The 18,971-nt window shown below is 42.6% G+C and overlaps 1 protein-coding gene across 1 annotated transcript in view; it reads right to left on the bottom strand.

The window, feature by feature from the left end:
- Positions 1–265: 265 nt before the first annotated feature.
- The window catches only part of LOC113171982, an 87,536-nt gene continuing 68,830 nt past the window's right edge, over positions 266–18,971 (bottom strand). The window contains exons 9-14 of the mRNA XM_026374736.1: positions 16,257–16,378; positions 13,927–14,044; positions 11,161–11,481; positions 8,247–8,454; positions 6,676–7,165; positions 266–5,493 (exon numbers count right to left, since the gene is read on the bottom strand). Coding sequence (XP_026230521.1) covers positions 4,471–5,493; positions 6,676–7,165; positions 8,247–8,454; positions 11,161–11,481; positions 13,927–14,044; positions 16,257–16,378 — 2,282 coding nt within the window. The 3' untranslated portion in view covers positions 266–4,470. The remainder of the gene's footprint in view (positions 5,494–6,675; positions 7,166–8,246; positions 8,455–11,160; positions 11,482–13,926; positions 14,045–16,256; positions 16,379–18,971) is intronic.

Genomic DNA, 18,971 nt, shown 5'->3' on the forward strand with positions numbered 1-18,971 from the left:
CGCACACATTTGTATGCACTGCACAGCACATCTCTCAATTGCTCTCTCTCTCTCCCCACTCTGTCTCTTTCTCTTGCAGACGGGCACAAACACACACACACACACACACACACACACACACACACACACACACACACACACACACAGACACGCAAACGGAAGGCAAACACACAAACAGCAGTACCCTGATTATCCAGAAATTTGAGAGACTGCAGAAAGGAGCACAGAGCAGGTCTGACTCATCTCTTTGAAATAGTAGCTTTTTTATTCAAATTTACAAAAAGAAAAAGTACAACAGAAATAAATACACTTTGTTCAGCACGCAATTGTGGAATTGTATCAACATCGTGCAGGAGCAGTAAAGTCACTGGGGGGTTGGGGGGCGCAGAACCGAGGGAGTCTAACGGTTTCGGGTCAAGAGGTCATGGCGTTTAGCACTTTGAGCTACATATAATCTTTTAGCATTCTATGGTAATACTGTTATGCTTTGAGTCGGACTCTGTTTGTCATTTCTTTTTTGCAGAGCACCCGACATGTGGCCTGACAGGACCACTTGTGTCTGTCACCGTGTGCTGGCTCTCCTAAGCTACAGCTAAAAGAGTAAAAGAAGAGCTGTGGAGTGCTGCAGACAGCCCGAGCTTTTATTCTATTTAAAACAACTGATTCAACTAATCACGCTTTTGATTGAAACCAATTTGCCGGGCTCAGGAAGGTGGGATGATCAGCTCCGTCGAGTGGTTTAGGCTGCACAGCACTCCAGAGCTCTGAAATAAGACAAATCAGGAGAATCAGCGCTTTGATTTTGACCAATCAGCCGGAGCCGAACTTTGAATTAGACCAATCAGCAGAGATGAAACACCTGCAGCCAATCATGGCTGCGGGATAAACAATATAATCAGGATGACGAGAGAGGTCACTTATTGGTATACCGTGCTACTTGTTTTTGCAATGGCTGCCCATGAGTTGGCAATACTGTTAAGAAAATGAAGGATAACTTTTATTGCACTGTACATTGGAAAAACAGAGAGACTGAGTAAGTTGGCACGTTCCACAAAATGCTAGGGGACTTATTTCCCAGACGACTGCATTGGCAGAGCAACACATTAGTGTTCCTTACAACAATAGTTATTCTCATCACTAAATGTTTCCAAGTTCTTTGGCAGTCATTTGTGGTACACCAGTAAAATTATCATTCAATTCATTATGTCCATTATACATTTTTTTGACTTTATACTCCAACGTAATGTGGTTTAAAGGGCTATTCTGGTTTATTATTACCACATGAGTTCTGTTTTTCAACTTCAACATCACCTCTGACCACACCCGACAACTGCTGAGAGCCAGCAAAGTCGGATAACTGTTGCCTAGGTCGCCAATCTGATTACAAATGGTCGTTGTTTTCCCTGTAGATACATGCTAATCCAAATTTGACAGTAATGGATCTGAAAGCGTCTGGTAATTCCCAATAATGAAGAACATCTTCACTTTAGGTTTAGTTAGAAAATTCACAGCTTAGTGAGTGAGCTAACAACTAACCATCAGCTGGCACACTACAATCACACTGAATGTTGACCTCATGGAGTTTTGTTTACAAAGCTCCCTCGTCAATAACTGATCAATCACTGATACATAACGGCAATAATTCTAGAAATCACTGAAAAGACTGAACTTTTTAATGAACAAGAATTGCTGTTGGCACACAGTATATTACCATATGTACCATGAGGTGTCTTAAAACCAACTGGTCATCGTCACTTTAAATTACACGGCTTCAGGGTGTTGAGGTATTGTTCATCAGTCAAAATTAATTAGAAATAATAACTTTTATCACCCCTGAGGTTCTGCACCCCCCACCTTTCTCCACTTATTGTGCAGTATTTGTACATTGGTACCATTGATACCACCCAGTTTACACAGTGGCACTGTATGGACAAGCCTGTGGCTCAGGTACTGTAAAGGGTACAGAGGTGTACAGTATATGGGTTTCATTTGAGTCAGAGTGAAGCCTGACTTCCTGATTGCTTAACTAAGTGTTGACAGCAGCAGACCTTGACAACAAGATTATGGTGAACCGAACTGGTGGAGACTAGCGAAGCTGGCGGCTTGACTTATGTGGGTGGCTTTACAGTGAACCCGTGATAAACGCTGACATTTTCTGTGACAACACACCAAAGACGTCCACATTCAGGTTTGTGCCAATGTCCCCCTTTGGATGCACAGAACCAGCTTTTCAGGAAAACTCAACAGCAGTTGACTTTGAAGTTATTATTCCAGAAAATTAGAGAAATTAGCTTTAAGTGAGTATTTCTAAATTAAGAATTTATTATACTCCATATCTCTCAGGCAGTGCAACACTGAAATCCACCCCCAATCTCATCACAAATTCCATTTTAGTGTAATAGTCTACTTTTGCAGAATAATAATCCAGATCTTAGGGAAAATACAGATTTTTTTGTTGTATGCCCATTGGGGGAATTTCTCCTCACTCCGCTGGATTTTCATCAAATTGGTTCCTCGCTGGGACAGGCTAGCTCTTGGGCTTTGTGAAACTAATATTTTGCACAACAAACTTCAGCCAGAGGCCAACATGTATAATTGAATCCTTGGCGTGTCCATCTCAGACGAGAGCTACCACAAAACAAACCCGAAACCTGTTCACGTAGTACACAGATGTTGAATACATGGTGTTGTTTTTGCTGTTAAGTCCAGTTCACTTAATCCATTTCTAATCTACAGTACATACAGATAGTCCCAACAGTGCTCCATTTGGACATGTAAGTTCTGTTTATTTTTTTTTTACTTGTTTTTCCTTTTATATACTCTATTTTAGCAATAATATTTAGTGGTATTTACATTTGAAATGCTTTAACATACAGTCGGACGTTGTGTCTTTTCGTTTAATTGACATCTTATAAAACAACTGTATACCTCTGACATTATTTATTATCTATTATTGAACATCACACAGTATAAAAGTGCATTCCAGCTGAAAACTCCAGCTCATTTGCATCCTGACCTTTAACAAGAACAAAACGCCTGGTCGTGGAGAAGTCTCTGCGGTGTTGCTCCCCTGTAATTTCACTACAGACCTGTTCGGATACTTTTATTTGGGGTACAAGTGTTCAAAGTGGGAGCTGATTGCCATTTTATGCGTTTTCTTTTTGTTGGTGTTTTTTGAAAATCATGCATACGTTGTCCTCAACACATGGGGTGGGGGTGGGTGGGTGGGGCTGTGCATAAAAAAACAGTAGACTTCTATTAAAACATTAAATAATTGGAGTCATCATTATTCCGTGTGTGGTGGAGGGATGCTTTTGCTTTTATCATTTACTGTAGTACAATCAAAGCTTTGTGGTGTTTAGCTGTTCTTTTGTGTCTGTGTGCGTGCGTGCGTGTGTGTGTGTGTGTGTGGGTGTGTGTGAATCTCTGTAAACATACCAACACTCCACTACAAAAAGCTGGAGGGGGATGAGAAAGCGTGGGGGGGCTAGAGGGATCACATCCCTAAATCATTTAAACTTTTCACAATGTCTGTTTTTTTTTCTTTTTTCTTTTCCTCGTGGTTTGACAGGAGAGGGAATCTTTTGGAGGATTTTAATGATTCAACACTTTCATTTGGAATGAAGCAGTGAGCTGAGTAAGTCACTTTTCTACCTCGGCAAATGGAATAAAAAGTAACAGTTTCTATACAACCATCTCACTTACGGCAATCTGTCTCTATACACGCTTCCCTTGTCCTATTTGCTTTATATTCAAACGTATATTCTGCCAACTGTGAGTGATCCTAGTTTTTAAAGTCGCTTGTTAAATTTTACTCTTGCACATTGTCCCGATTTGCACAGTTTAAGACTCATCAGTCAACAGCCTTATCTGTAAATTGTCTCTGGGCATCATGATTTCGTCCTGTCTCTCTTTCTCTCCTGTACATATACATTCACATACTTTACAAGTGTGCGTGTGCACTTTTGCTTGCATATCCGTATTCCCCCTAAGAGGCTTTTTCTCACACGCAAACACACACATGCAGACGCAAAAGAACAGACGGACACACGTGACGAGCGACGTCTTCCTCCTCGCTTCTTCCCGTTTCTCATTCCAAACGCGAGAGTTGAATTAAATCGAGTCTTGGATGTTTGGGTTGTTTTTCTTTGTCCAAAGTGTTTAACAAATTGTTGCTGCCCCGAGCAGAAGCAGCCTCTGCATTGTCTCAGTATCTGTGCTCAACCATATCAGCGTTTCAACACTTATTGCTTTAAATTACATCAATCACTCCCTCCCCTGCCCTCGCATTCTCCATCCTCCCTAGGCTCATTTTTCTCTGTCTCTTTTTATTACTTCGCCTCTTCATCTTTCTCCCCTTTAACTTCTCTTCACATTATTCTAGCTCTGGTTGCCTTTTCATCATCCTCCTGTTCCCTTTCCTTCCTCTCTTACCCCCTTTGCCCCTATTTGTTTCATTTATATCCTTGCTCAGACATTCACCTCTTCACCAGCATGCTCTCCTCCATCTCTTTTCTCCTTTTTCTCGTGTTCTTCTTTCTTTTCTTTCTCCTTTTTGGCACCATCTTCAACCCTTTCCTTCTGTTCCCGCTCTTTCTCCCTTTCTTTGAAGAGTTGGGCTAATTTATGGAACTGGGGACCCCACACTTCCAGCCCTGCCCCCCAATCTTCCTTCTCTGCATCCTTCTCACCTTCACTCTCCAGTGAGCTGAGAGACCCAGCCCTGGACCCTGTGCCTTCCAAACCGTACACCTGCACAGAGTCATACGGTGGCTGGGAGGGGTCAAAAGTGACCTGGGCAAGACGCAGACGTAGGAACTCACCCACCCTCAGTGCCAAGGAGGGACCCCCAGGCCCTGGTGTCCCTCTTGCTGCTTCCATTCCTGGAACCCATCCGGCTCCAAAGCCCATCACTCCTGCATATGCTCCCCGCGGCTGGCCTGGGAAGGGCAAAAGTTGTGGGGTCATATCCCTTCTGCCCAAAACATAACCCCCCAGACCCACGCGATCACGCCAGTCCCCAATAAAGCCTGTTTCTGGGTAGACAGATGGAGTCCCACTCAGTGATATGCCTCCACCCTCCCTGTCTGGCCTGACCACCACAAAGTTGCTCCCCATCTCCAGTCCTCCTCTCCCCAGGCTGCCAGGGTAGTCCCTCTGTCCAGATACCTCCCCCTGCAGCACAGTGGCATAGTTGCGTCCACTGGCAGATTGCTGGTGTCCATCTGTGGACGTTCCCCCACTTCCATTTGCACCGCCATTTCCCCCTCCTCCACCACCTCCTCCACCGCCTCCTCCTCCACTGGAGTCAGACTCGGCCTGGCCGGAGCTTGTGCGTTTCGGAGACAAGCCGACACGGGAGGCTCTGCGTCCCGCCATGGGAAGGGTGGCTGAGTCGCACACCCATCCTCCTCCTCCGTGACCCTGTCCAACCACGGAGCCTGATCTGGTCATGACAAGATTATGGTCCCTGGGTAATGTCTCCGACTGCACCTGGAGGGAACGTAGGTGAGGACGAGTGGTTTCAGTTCGGGACTGGGGTAGGGTGTGGTACTGTTAGGTTTGGTTACAGCAACACAAAATGGGATGAGAACAATTTTACCAAGTAGGAGGGATAATTTAATTGGAGGTATAATAATAAAGGCAGAAAGATGGGGGAGTGTGATGAAAAGTGGGCAAATGGAGGAAAATCAGATGAAGGTGATGATAAAAATGATTCAGAAGAAGGGGAAGGCAGACATAAAGCAGAACGGAGTGGAAGAAAAGCAGAGTTGGAAGAAGCCATAGATATTAATTGAACGCTAGAATGAGCTAACACTGCACTGTGAGAGGAAGATGGAGAGGGAAGTGATCAAGAGATAAAATAGTTGAAAATTAAATAAAGGAAGGGCCAGAGAGCCTTTCTATGACCTAATAAATAAAACAAAACACTGAAAAGATAATGAACAGCAGGATACAAATGTGCTGATATGTTTGAATTATTATTGTCCCCTAGCAGTGTCCTACCATACAGAAATTCAAAACATTGTAGTGGCAGCAGCTTAAACCATTTTATATTTGCTTAATTACTTTCTTTGCTTACTTGTTTGCTTATTTAATTGAATAATTAAGTCATTCATTCAACTTTAATTTGTTCTCCAATGCAGCCATCTATCATTAATCAAGTTACTTTCTCAATTTTAATTTATTATTCAATGTATCTCTCACTTTTCCACCATCCTAAAACATTTAGCCAACCATCCATCAATATATTAAACTGTGTTGCAGTACAAAACTCATTCATATGCCAGTTTCACACAAATGCATTATTTGCTGTTGATTTAATGATGAACAGGAGGCATCGCCATCCTACAAAACAGCTAACTAGTATGCTACGGACTACTTCTCATTGTAATTGCAATAAACAATATTCATTTTCTAACCTTGCATTCCTCATAATCTCTCTAAAGACCCTGTAGACTGAGGCATAGAATGACATAACACTTCAAATTGAGAGATGAACAAATGTAACCTCTTCTGTTCTTCTACACATTGAACAAATTAGAAAAAATTCAACTGCCTGGATGTCAGTGTATTTAGGATCATACTTCAATTTAGCTGAACAGGTGGAAACTTTCCACTAAAAACATAAAAATTGTGCATTTGGTGTGTAAGCAGGGTCAATGTAATCCTTACCCAGTCCACATCTTGACTGTGGTTCACTTTGTCGTCATTGCTCCCCTCTGTGCAGTTGCTTCCTGTTCCTGTCCCCCCGCCTCTCTCCTGGCTGTCATTGGTCCTTGGAGTTCCCCCATCCGACGTGCTCACCCCGCTCTGGGGTGCAGTCCCGTCACGGCTTCCTGTGCGACTGCCCGTTCGGCTTCCTGTGCTGAGGTCTGTGGGAGCTATGTACACTGCCCCGGACTCCATCGGCCCAACCATGGCCCCCTGATTCTGAATGACCAAGGAGTGATCCGGCTGGCCTCCAGGAAAGCGATATCCCAATTCTGCCAGGCCCGGTTCAAATGTGCCGGCTGGCGTGCGGCGGAGAACAGGTAGCGTGTGGCTGCTGTAGCAGAGACGACCATAGAGAGGTCCTCCTGGCCCTGAGTAGTTGGTATCCACACCTGGATTCTGAGCCCAACTATAAGTGCGAGCTTTTTCTTGGCCACGATGGGTGTAACGTCTGTAAGACACAACGCAACATATGCAAAATCACCATTTGACAGTAGAGAGACGGGAATTAAAGGTCTCTGATATGAGATGGACCATGAAATGAACTCATACACTGTGTGTCTTAACTTGTGCTAGATTTGCTGAACTCTGACACTATTTACCACGAGCAGCAGTGTACAACAACATCTGATTAGCAGCTTTTTCATTTTCACAGAGACACACTCTGCTGCACAACCTTCAAAATCCAGTGAAAAAGTTTGCATTATGAGGATTAAACGACAAACTAGTTTCTAAAGTAGGTGTTTTGTTAAAAAATCTGTCATCTCCAATCCCAATCCACTGATGACAACTTTAGGTTTATTTTGTCAGACTTAGAAAAGCTTCCCCCCAGAGCAGGAGAAGACATTGCACAACTGCTAATAATCCTTGTGATATGCAAACAGAAATTTATGTGTCTCTTACAACGCACAACCACCAACTACACAGTTTAACTATCTACTCCTCTACGATACAGTGTCAACAAAACTGAAACATTGAAAGCTTCAAAAAGGTAGTATTTATTGCAGAGTGTTGCATTGGATTGCATTAGATTTCCACTTTTTTTATTTCTTTTTTCATGTTACTGTGTCCACTTTCCTCAATTGCGAGGAGCAAATTTCGATAAACTAAAGTGAGCCTTTGTACTTGTTGATGGCCGCTCTATATGGCTTTGCATGAATTCACTGGAGCTAATTATTAGTCCAAAGGCAATAACAATGTTTCACAGAAACATCAAAGAGGGGTGCAAACAACTCTCTGATGTAACGGCACATAAATGAGTTAACAAAATGAGCATAACAAAGTGGTCTCTCAGGACTGTAACACTTGATAGCCTCCTGTCTTAGTATTTTGATCAGTCAGTGTTTATGACCTGGGAGTTACAGCTTGATCGCTTACTTAAGTGAATCAATTAAGTGCTGGGGAGAGATGACAGATTTTACTCTTAAGGGGTAAAATAGTTTCCTTTTTGCATGAGGCTGGATGTAATTAAATGTATGTACTGCATCACCACTCGTAAACAACTCTTGCACATGCTCCCTCTACCTACTCACATATTCCTGCTGTCCAGCGTGCGATAGCCACGTGAGCGCGAGCTGTGCGGAGCACTCTGGAGTGCAGCAATGTCAAAGGCAGCTGTGTCGGCTTCGCCCCCGCCCTCGTCATCATACGTTATGATGTTCTCACGCACGTCGTCCTCCTCCAGAGGTGACAGGGAGTCGCGCTTCTGACGGCGCAGTGACAATGACAGGGCACTCACCGCTGTATAGGAGGTGGCGGCGGGAATAAAGCATATTGAGGCATTGGAGAGAAATTGGAAAAAGAATGATGAACAGGAGGGAAAGGGGGCAGATGTCACAGGGGAAATAAAGGAGGAAGGAGGAAGAGCAGAGAGTGAGCAAGGGAGAAAAATTCAGGCAGACAAAGAGGTGAGACACACAGAGACAAATGAATACAGAAGAGGCCCTGGGTTAGAGGGCTGGTACATGATATCAGCAGGCTGCATGCCTCCACTATGTAATTGACTTTGAGCTCCAGCCGAGGAAATGGACGCTTTATTCTCCTATGACTCCACGACTCTTATTCCATATTCCCAAAGCAGAGAGGTACACTTGACCCATGGGCTTGGGCAAAGCTCCAAGCTATTGTTCTGTTCAACAGTTGTCCGACAGGGCTACCTGTGATAAAATCCACCTGGACAGAAGGATTTAGTTTGCTAATCTTTGTTAAACCTAATGAGCATTCAAAACATGCAGAAAGTGGAGAAATATTATACTTGCATGATGGTAATAAAGGGTTTTAACATTAACTCAAACCAAAACAGGCCCATCTGTAGAAAACCTACACGAAAGGCATCTCGTCTGCAGCTGAGCATTATGGATTTTATTAGCTACAATACTAACTTTTGCTAAATGATTTTTATTAGCTGTAGCTAGCTTTGTGTATGTTAATACTACAGTAACACCTCCAAAATCACATCCATTTACTGCACTATATCTTAAGTGCGTAATTATATCCACTATTTGCTGCTCTGTTCAAACCCTCAGTGGAACAAAAAAATGTAGTATACATGACATCTGCTTTCTGCCAGTAATCCAAGAAACGCGCCACACTTTATAGATGAGATAATTACTGTTGTGCAACTCAGCAGCTGCCAGCGATGATGCAAAATGATGATGATAAGTGTGCGTACAAAAATCTCATTTTCATTTTCACCACTAACTATTGAGTCTGTGTGTTACACGGGGATTAGTGGATGAACAGAGGAGCGGTGAGCGAAACCTGCCCATTGGTCAGTTGACTATTACTGACAATTTAATGTTTAAAGAAAAGCAGTTTTAAATATAGTACGATTTAGACTTGCTACCAGTTCATGTTCTAGGTTGGGTTATCTGGGTGGACGTGGATACGAGCATGCAATGTATTTGCAGCTTATGTCAGATAAACAAAGTGTTTTATTAATTCTTCACACTTTTTCTCTTTGTTTTTCTTAGTTGTTGTTTGTGTGTGTGTGTGTGTGTGTGTGTGTGTGTGTGTGTGTGTGTGTGTGTGTGTGTGTGTGTGTGTGTGTCGGATAAAAAAACTGCATCCTCCAAAGAACAAAGATTCTTATTAGAGCTCTGTGCAACTTGTTTGGCATGTGGAGCAATCCAAACCTTACAGACACATTCATAGTGCCTATTTATGGTTGCTAAGCTATGATTGAACAATCAGATTGGATGGGTGGGGGGTGGGGGGGGGGTTCGCGAACAGCTAATTATACTGGATTCAATTGGAAAGAACACTACTTGCATGTCTTAGCATGAGTACACAGTCTGCATGTGTGTGTGCTTGTGTCTCTGTATGGAAGCATCGTAGGTGGTTAAGCTGCTGCAATAAGTAAATCTACAGCCTTAATATTGCTGGAGATTGTGTTACATTATTTCCATGGAACTAATCCAGTGATTCATGAAAGGAGTGAGAAAACTCTAATCTGTTGTAACAATTTCATGTATTTCTGCCTTGATGAGAGCCTCTGCCCACAAGGCATGAGGAGTTACCAAATGGCTTGATCCACCTGATGTATGCCAAGCCCCTTTGTAATCATCATCCCATCTTGTAATAACCAGATGGGATGATGGGATGAACTATTGTCCAAGCTCATGTAAGAACATTTGGCATCTAATGGAAGGCTCAGTTATACTGTTTAGGATTAGCATGGGCATCTTATAGAGAAGAAAAACTAAACTGTACCAAAGAAAACTGGGTCTAATTTAAAGCTATAAAGTTGAATCCTCTAAAGCTGTGTGTTATAGTCTACGCCCTTGTCACTTAGGGAATGAAATTCTAAACTCCACCAAAAGTCACTGTGCATGATCACCTTCACGCCATGTTGCGTTTCTTTCTTGATTGAACTGGTCTCTTCCAGCATGATAATGTCCCTATCAACAAGGCCATGAGTAGTGATCCAACAGCGTGAACAGAAATGACAATGATGCTGGATACGAGCCAACGCCTTCTCAGCACCTAGACATTATCCAATTGAACATTTGAGAGTTTCTGCAAAGGTGGCATTGACATTTTATTATGCCGCTATCAAAAACCGGAGGGCCCGGATAATCACTCACAATTGTTATTTTAGTAGTGATTAGCGCTGACCTTGCCAGAGGAGATAACTGGACCAAAATTGTGAGGAAAAGTAAACCTCGCTATTTAACAGCCGAGACTAAGAGAAATATTTACGCTACAGTATCCATTATTTTCATATGTAGATTAAGCATCCAGGGATGTAGAGCAGGGTAAACAGCCCTAAACACTATGTACACTATTTACTTTTTATTTATAGATTAGCATTAAACTCCTTCACAGGCAGTAAATCTTAATGATATAACATCACTATGTACACGGCACTAAGTGCTGTAGTAAAAATATGATGTAAGCAATGTAAGTAAGGACAACATCATGAACTCCATGCATCAAAGTATTTACCAAGCAGTGTGGCGACACACGCCAGGATGGCCAGCAGGGCGGCGGTGCTGAGCCCAGGGGAGGGCAACGTGGACTGCTGAGGGAGACACACTGCCTCTCTTTCCCAGTCCCACTCGCCCTCTGTCTGTTTGTCCTTGTCTTTCTCCCCGGCCCGTGCCCCTCCTCTCAGACAGGGGCAGACGGACACGGTGACCGTCCCGGTGCTGGTGAGGCCTGACGTCCCGTCCCTAAGGACAAGCGGCACGTAGAGCGTCAGGGTGGAGGATGAGGAGCGGGACAGTGGCTGAAGCTGGGACAGCAGCACCAGGCTGGCTGTTGGGCCTGGAGAAGGACAAACAGAGAGGAAGATTATTCATCCACTGTTAGCTGCATGGTCCAATTTCCTCTGCTTTCTGTGCCGAATGGCAGGCGGCCGGTTGCACTTTGGAAATTAAAATCACTTTGCTCATGTTTACAAATATGTGATTCCAGTTCACTGGGTATTCATTTATAACACAAAGACAGAGGCTAGTCCAGCTTCTTCTATTATTATTATTACTATCACATTTCACATATCCTGTAATTTGAGAACTTTTACAACCACTAAAGCTACTGTGTCTCACACCAGAATAACAATGATACTAATTTGAGCTGGCAGGATGAATGCACTGTTGTGTCTCAATTAGACCAGACAGTATTCTCCCCTCTGCTGCAGCCATATTTATGATTTATGGCTCCCAGTTGAGTACAAAACCACAACTTAAAGTCTGATTTACGCTCACATTGAAAATACTATGCAAATCATTGTTTGATAAATGCACCACCATTACAACTACTATCCAATACAAAGATACTCACACCTGTCAGCTTAGATGTGTCTTGGTTGTCAATACAGCGAGTTTAGAACTGAGAGTGCACGTGAAGTACACGGTTTCACACCATGTTTGTATATTTTCACACATGAATGTCCACACATCTTTCATTTTTTTTTAAGAATTAAGAGAGGTTAACGTGCAACAGAGCCCCAGATAGGAGCGCACAGAGTGAGGAAAATATTTAATCAGTTGTACAAACATGACTTAATTATCAGAACGATGTCCTGTGATCCAGATCAAAGGCCACAGATCAAATCATTATCTTTTTTTTTTTTTTTTTTTTTTTTAACAAAGTATGCCTTTGTCAGACAAGCTGTCCATATGAGAAGAGAACATGTTCTTGTCGCTCTCTGTTCTGGTGCTGGATGACACATCAAAGAGGCCTTTGATTACACATGTCAGTGAGTCTATCTCCCAGATCATGTGATCCAATCAGAGCAGATTTGCTCCTTGTGGTTTGGCCAAGTTTAGAAACAGTCGGTGGGCTTGTCACCGCTATTACAGTGGTGAACGTGAGCAGCAGTATCAAATGTTAGTTAACAGATTTAAGAAAAAGATTTTTTTAGAGCTACAGTTGTCAATTATTTTATATCAGCAAATGGTCTTCTTATGTGAGGCGACCAATTTTTACCAATATGTACAAACAGACTTTGTTAAGATATATTCTTATACAGACCTCACTAGCCATCGCTGGACTGCATCTTCCTGATCACATGCACAAAAACATACAAGGGTACACAAGGTTGCCATAATGCAAATGAGTGGTAAAGAGCAAGTACATCCCCAGCCTTAGAACTTAGCAGTTAAAGAACAAGATATTTCTCTTTATGGGTTGGTGGAGACCAAATAAGAGCTAAAAGGAGTGTCTATATGGGCCTTACAGTCAACAAGTGGACAGAACACAACCTGAAATGAATGACAATGATGCCACATGTATGCATGTGTAAAACTGTGCAGAAGCTATAACACTAACTCTGACTTAACAAATATGTTGATTAAATTAAGAGATATGACCACCATGTATACGAGGTTGTGGGGCACAACCAATTTCAATTTCATTCAAAAAATTTACAGTATGTTGGCGACAAAATGCCAAAAAAACAGCACCATGACAACAAATGGAGAAAGAAGAAGAAGACAGCTCACTTATTTAATCAAGGATGTATTATAGCAGGTTTCACCAAAAAAAAAAAAAAAAACCTCTGCTCTGCAAATGTTTTATGTTTTATTCAGCGTGTTTGTTAGGCCTCAAGCATACACACAAATTGTTTTAGTGTGAAACACTGACAGCAAACATGTTTACAAGAATACTCCACAGGTGATGCATAATTAAAAATGAAATATATTTTTGGGCTAATTATTGTGTGTTTGTCTACCAGAATTTTAGCAAAGTAGATATTTGTTGTTTATTGTTTAGTTAGACTTATATTAAGAGAAGATGCATGTAAAAGGAAAAAGGGCAACAGAGAACAGAAATAAATATCGAGTCACTAAATTCAATTCAGTTGAAGCAGTGAATTAAATGAAACAGCTCTGATTTCTTCAAAAGCTTTTTATGGGAAACAGTAAGTATACTGGGTAGCTGAGGAGAAGATGGATGTAGAGGATACGGGAAGCCAAACAAGAGCGACGGACAAAAGAGAAGAGGATAACAAAGCAAAACAATGGGGCCACCACGGTTGGGAGATGGATGGTGGAAGAGAGAGGCAGAGACAGAAAATGGAAAAGGGGGGAGCAAGAGCAGGGGAAAAGAAAGACAGAATGGGACAAAAGATGAAAATGGAAACAGAAAAGGCAAAAGAAAATGTGGGATTAAGAGCCTTGAAAGTGTGAAAAAAAAACATGTGCATGTCTGCCGAGGGAAAAAAGGAATTAAGAGTAATACAGAGTGAGGGAAAGATTGAGTGCCTACCACCACTGTCCCTGACGCTGAAGTTGAGGGCAGCACTGGACTCTGGAGGGATGCTGAAATACACAGTGCTGTCATTCCCTCCCTCATCTCTATCAATCGCCCGCAACACCTGCACCACCTGAAACACAGAGATAGAGAGAGCAGAGGAGATTGGATGAGAGGAGAGGGTGGATATATGTGTGTGCGAGCTCACTTGTGTGTGTGAGTGTGTGTGAGTGTACAGAAAGCACAGACAGAAAAAGAAAAAGAAGGTAATGGGAGAAACACTTACACAGAGAGTGCTCTTAGCTACAAACCATTAGCCGGTGTCAGCAGGAATCAAAACAAGCCCAGCAATTAGTACGGAGGCACAAGCGAACTGTGTCTGATATTCACACCGTATAAATAACCGCGTCTGTCGTGGATCGCTTTTCACAAATACAGTGCAGCGTGCCTTTCAATTTAGTAATAGCATGCGCACGAGTCTGCAGCGACTATCGTAACTAAATTAATCTAAAAGAGATCTCCCGCAGCCTAAGCTGATGGGTAATTTCTTCTTAATGAAAAACTCTGGTCGTCATTATACAAGACATCCTTTCAGTAATGCTTTCGAGTGCTGGTTACCAGATTGAATGCAGGGATGAAGGGTGCCGCATGTTCTCTGAGTTGGTAAGTGTCTCTAGGCCTTAAGATGTCTTGTACAGTCACATTATACTATCAGTTGCTGTGTGTGAATATTCAAACGTGGTTTGCCTAATGACTTGTCATACAGAGATGTGCACACACAACCCCAACACATTAGAAGATATCATCATCTTTCTCTCTTGAGCAGTCCCCCCTGCACGCTCGCTCGCTCGCGTAGCACCATACGCAAACACAAACACGAAAATCACAGGCACAAACAAATCGTCGGCGTTGCCACAGAATCACAGATTTAGTGGCGGAACAACAAAGACACAAGCGGAGCAATGAAAACACCAGCAACAACAACAGATGGGCCAAGACACCAAATTATGGCGACAGAGCCAGCATGGAATAGTGAGGGAAGGAAGGAGTGCAAAGCACGGTTTCCAGGGAGAGACTGACGAGCACAGAGATGATTTCTATAATTGAGATAGGATCAAGTAAGAACACCATGATGCGGAAAAACAGACAACAACACAATTAAAGCATGAAGGATGGCAGGAATGAGGGAGACATTGTGAGAAGAGGCTCGAGTTTAATTACAATGTGAATAGCTGCTGTGTTGTGATAACAGGCCATGGAGGATTCACCTGCCTCCATGGTGAATGGGCGGGCTGTAGCTGCACGCTTTGTATTATGCTCCTATACGGCACTGGCATCGTTTGAACGGAACACAGCGCTGAAGTGTTGCATGTGTCTTCATAGGAGACATCGCTGTTTGAAGTAAATGAATCAAACTCTTGACAACTGACAGCATGAAACTCTTCATCTGATTCTTTGTCTCACAAAAAAAAAATGACGTGTTTACAGATCAGGCATGTTGTGAGTAATTTATACTCAACACAAAGAGCAATGTTTATGGATTCTGTCTGAGACAATAATAACAAGATTCAAGCAGGTTTATTTTTCATATTTGTGTCTGACTTACTTATGTGCATACCATACCGCAACAAGCTCTGTGTACACTTTATGGCACACAAAACATGCACATTATGTATTAAGAAGAATCATTGCTTAAAATATATTAATCTTTGACATCTGCACCCCCAGTGGAGTCAGGGTGTTAAAAAACATGATGGAAACCTTTAAGAACCCTGTAAAACACTGAATATTGTCCTTCTTTTGTTTGTTTTTCTACTTTTTAATTGCTAATTCCAGCTGCCACCGTGTAACCTCTTTTCCCCGAATAGCGACCTATACTAACGAGAGCCTGGACACCTTTGTTTGCTCAACAAGCGCTGGCCATTGTTCTTTTTAAAAGCATTTGTTGTGCCGGTCAATACATACGCAGCGACGAAATGACGGTCACTCATTGTTGATGTGATGTGACAGCCCACATACTTCATAACAGAAAGCCACCCCCTGAGCAGTGCCAACATTTAGTTCCTCAAACTCGTCCCCGAACAAAAGAAACAACAGCAGAACCTGTGACAATCGCTACACTTTACATTTTGTTATGTCCCTGCAGCAGAAAAGGATTAATAAACCGCACCAACTCTCAATTGTCTCATCTTTGTACTGTAACAAAAGCTTGTTCCAGAAAGCATCATTTAAAAGACGCTACACAAAAAGTTTATTCTGTGCATAGGGGGTTTTTAAATCCTGTTTTTGGAAACTTCATGCACACGATGGAACTAACATCGAAGGTTGTTTAAGCACATACTGACCTGCCCGACGGAGGATGAGTCGCACATGGCTGTGGTGTACTGCCTGTCCAGCTCAGGTGCGTTGTCATTCAGGTCCAATGTCTCTACTGCGACCAGGACTCTGGACACCTGGCTGGGATTGTCTGAAATAGTCAAAGAGAAACATGCTACAGTAGATCATTCAAAGATGGACACACAGCTGTATATGGAAACTTATATGAACACAATTTCCCCATTGCAAACACACACAGGGGTGTGTAAAGCTTGCACACCATTAATTCCATTCTATTGTCCTCAAAGGCGAGATCAAGCGTTTTAGTCTTTGTCCAGAAACTTCAACAGCACTCAGATCACATTAGCAAGCCCACAATTGGCTAAATATACAGTAGTGCATTTGGTTTCATTTGGCTCGTGTTACGGCTCACAAGCTCCCAGCTGGAGTACAACTGATGCTTCCATAGCAGTCAAATTATTCCACATCAAACTGTTCCATTCTTAGCCAAAGCGTTTCACGGAGTCAAGTGTGTGAGTTTCTAAGAAAGAGAGAGGAAGTAGAGGAGGGCTGTAGAAAGCAGTCAATCTGCATGCAGTTACACAAGGGTGCAGTTTAAATGGATTGGCAGAGGGTCTCGCACACCCCATTCACTTGGATATACACATGCTCGAACATGAAGTTCTCACAGCTGTGCTTGAAATGCATGGAGACATACTCTAGAGCTGAACATTCACCATTACATTTTAGTCTGCTCTGGTGTAGGGGCTCGGCCACGATCCAGGCTCAGCAGCACACATCTACCCTCATTTGTCTAAGCAGGCAACCCTGCAACACAGCTTGGGTCACATTTTCTGCAAACTGAGACACACACACACACACACACACACACACACACATAGAAACACCCACACCATGTTCTCCAACCTAGTGCAGTAACACTGTGTCATGGATGACAGCGACCGGTTCCCGTCACTGAAAAGCTGAAAATGAGCTCTTGCTGTAATACCACTGGGTGAGCTGGCCTGCCCATGGCCATGGCAGGGGTCCCACTGTGCTTTATGTCAACACTGCCTCCAACTGCCTGTTTATTAGATAGAGCTCATTATTCAAGACAGGCACTCACTGTGCTGCCTCCACAGTTCCACCGACACTGCTGCCACGAGGAACCCTGAGAAGATTTGAAGCAAAGATTAACTTTGTCCACAGCAACCCTTGGCAGGAAAATAACTTCTCTTCCGTGCACACAGTAGCCACTGGACAGCATTCTCCAGCAATACTTTCACTTCCACACCGACCAGTTTGATTGAGCTTAAGGGCTAAAAAGAATGTCCAAATAACAGCTTGTCACCTGCCAAAATAGCTTTTCGAAACTTAGCATCAAGCTGGTGTTGGTAGCCACAAAATGAGTCATATGACAGCTTTCTGATCTACCTCCACCATGGCTAAGTTTTGCTCTAATTTAGGAAAACAAACTAAACCTCTAAATAAACAACCAGCCTTGGTCAACTATATAGTTTAAGAATTAGTCAACAAACATATCTGTCCTGTCATGCCTCTAATATTGTGCAGAAGTAGATATGTGAGCCATGTTGCAGCACTAGATTACATGCTCGGTCATTACAATGAACAATGTCTGTTATTTTGGATCGATTCGTTGTCTGCTGTCATGAATATTCACTAGAGTGCATGAATCCATTGCTGAAAATACTGTAGTCCCCAGCAAATGCACTATTTACACACGCTATTTGTGGAATGTTCGCTAAAAGCTACAATGTCCAGTTGTGGGAGGATAATTTACAGACTTTTTACACAAAGGAAAACACATTTTTGTTATGGCAAATTTTGCAACAAGCACCTCCAACAAAGATTACGGCGTATATTAGGAGATGCACTTGTGCATTTTTGGCTTTGTCCTTCCCCTGGTTTTATAGACATTAAGCACTAAAAAATAACTAAACTAGGAAATAAATAACACCACTGGTATTTTTTTAGTTTTATAGTTTCTTTTTATTTTGTTCCTTCATGTTGTCATTGTAGACTATGCTCTTCACCTTCCCTCTACTAGCACAGTCAAGGCGACAACTATGGCTCCCCTGGGGGGGATCTCCAAATGCCCTATAATGTTTTACCTCTGTGAATGGATGCACTCAACGGGGTCAAGTACACTGCTGTCTTCGTTTATTAATATAAAGCATCTCCATTTTAAAATTTCAAAGTTTATATTTGACCTTGGAGAGTAAAACAATCTTAACTTGATTGAGACCGAAAGCCCCTGAACAGCTAAATGTACCATGTGATACTGTCTTGGTCCTGTGTATCTGTCAGTGTTAAAACTGGGTATCCTTACTTGTGAAAGAAATGGAGTTTAGCATTCTCTTTTGCAACCATTGTGTGCCTTTAAAGCTACTTGTCTTCGATTTGTTGCTTTAATTCTTTATTTCCTGTCGAATCCTTGTGAGTACAGATCTATCGCACCTACAGATATCTCCCACAATACAGATCAATTGATTCTCAGAAGGCACGGTTACAAACTATTCGCAGGGCCAAACAACATGCCCCTCATGGCTTGATGACTCGAGAGCTAAGCCGCTTAGTGAACAGCATCACACACTGGATACTATGCTTTTCCGGCATCGTACAATATACAGTTTACACTCCCTTAAACCTCTTACGCTCATCAGAGGGTGCAGGTGTCAGAGGTGGTAAAATGTGGGTTTCACTGACAGGTTTTAGCTCTAAAT

The sequence above is a fragment of the Anabas testudineus genome, chromosome 17, assembly GCF_900324465.2.
Source record: "Anabas testudineus chromosome 17, fAnaTes1.2, whole genome shotgun sequence".
NCBI lineage: Eukaryota > Metazoa > Chordata > Actinopteri > Anabantiformes > Anabantidae > Anabas > Anabas testudineus.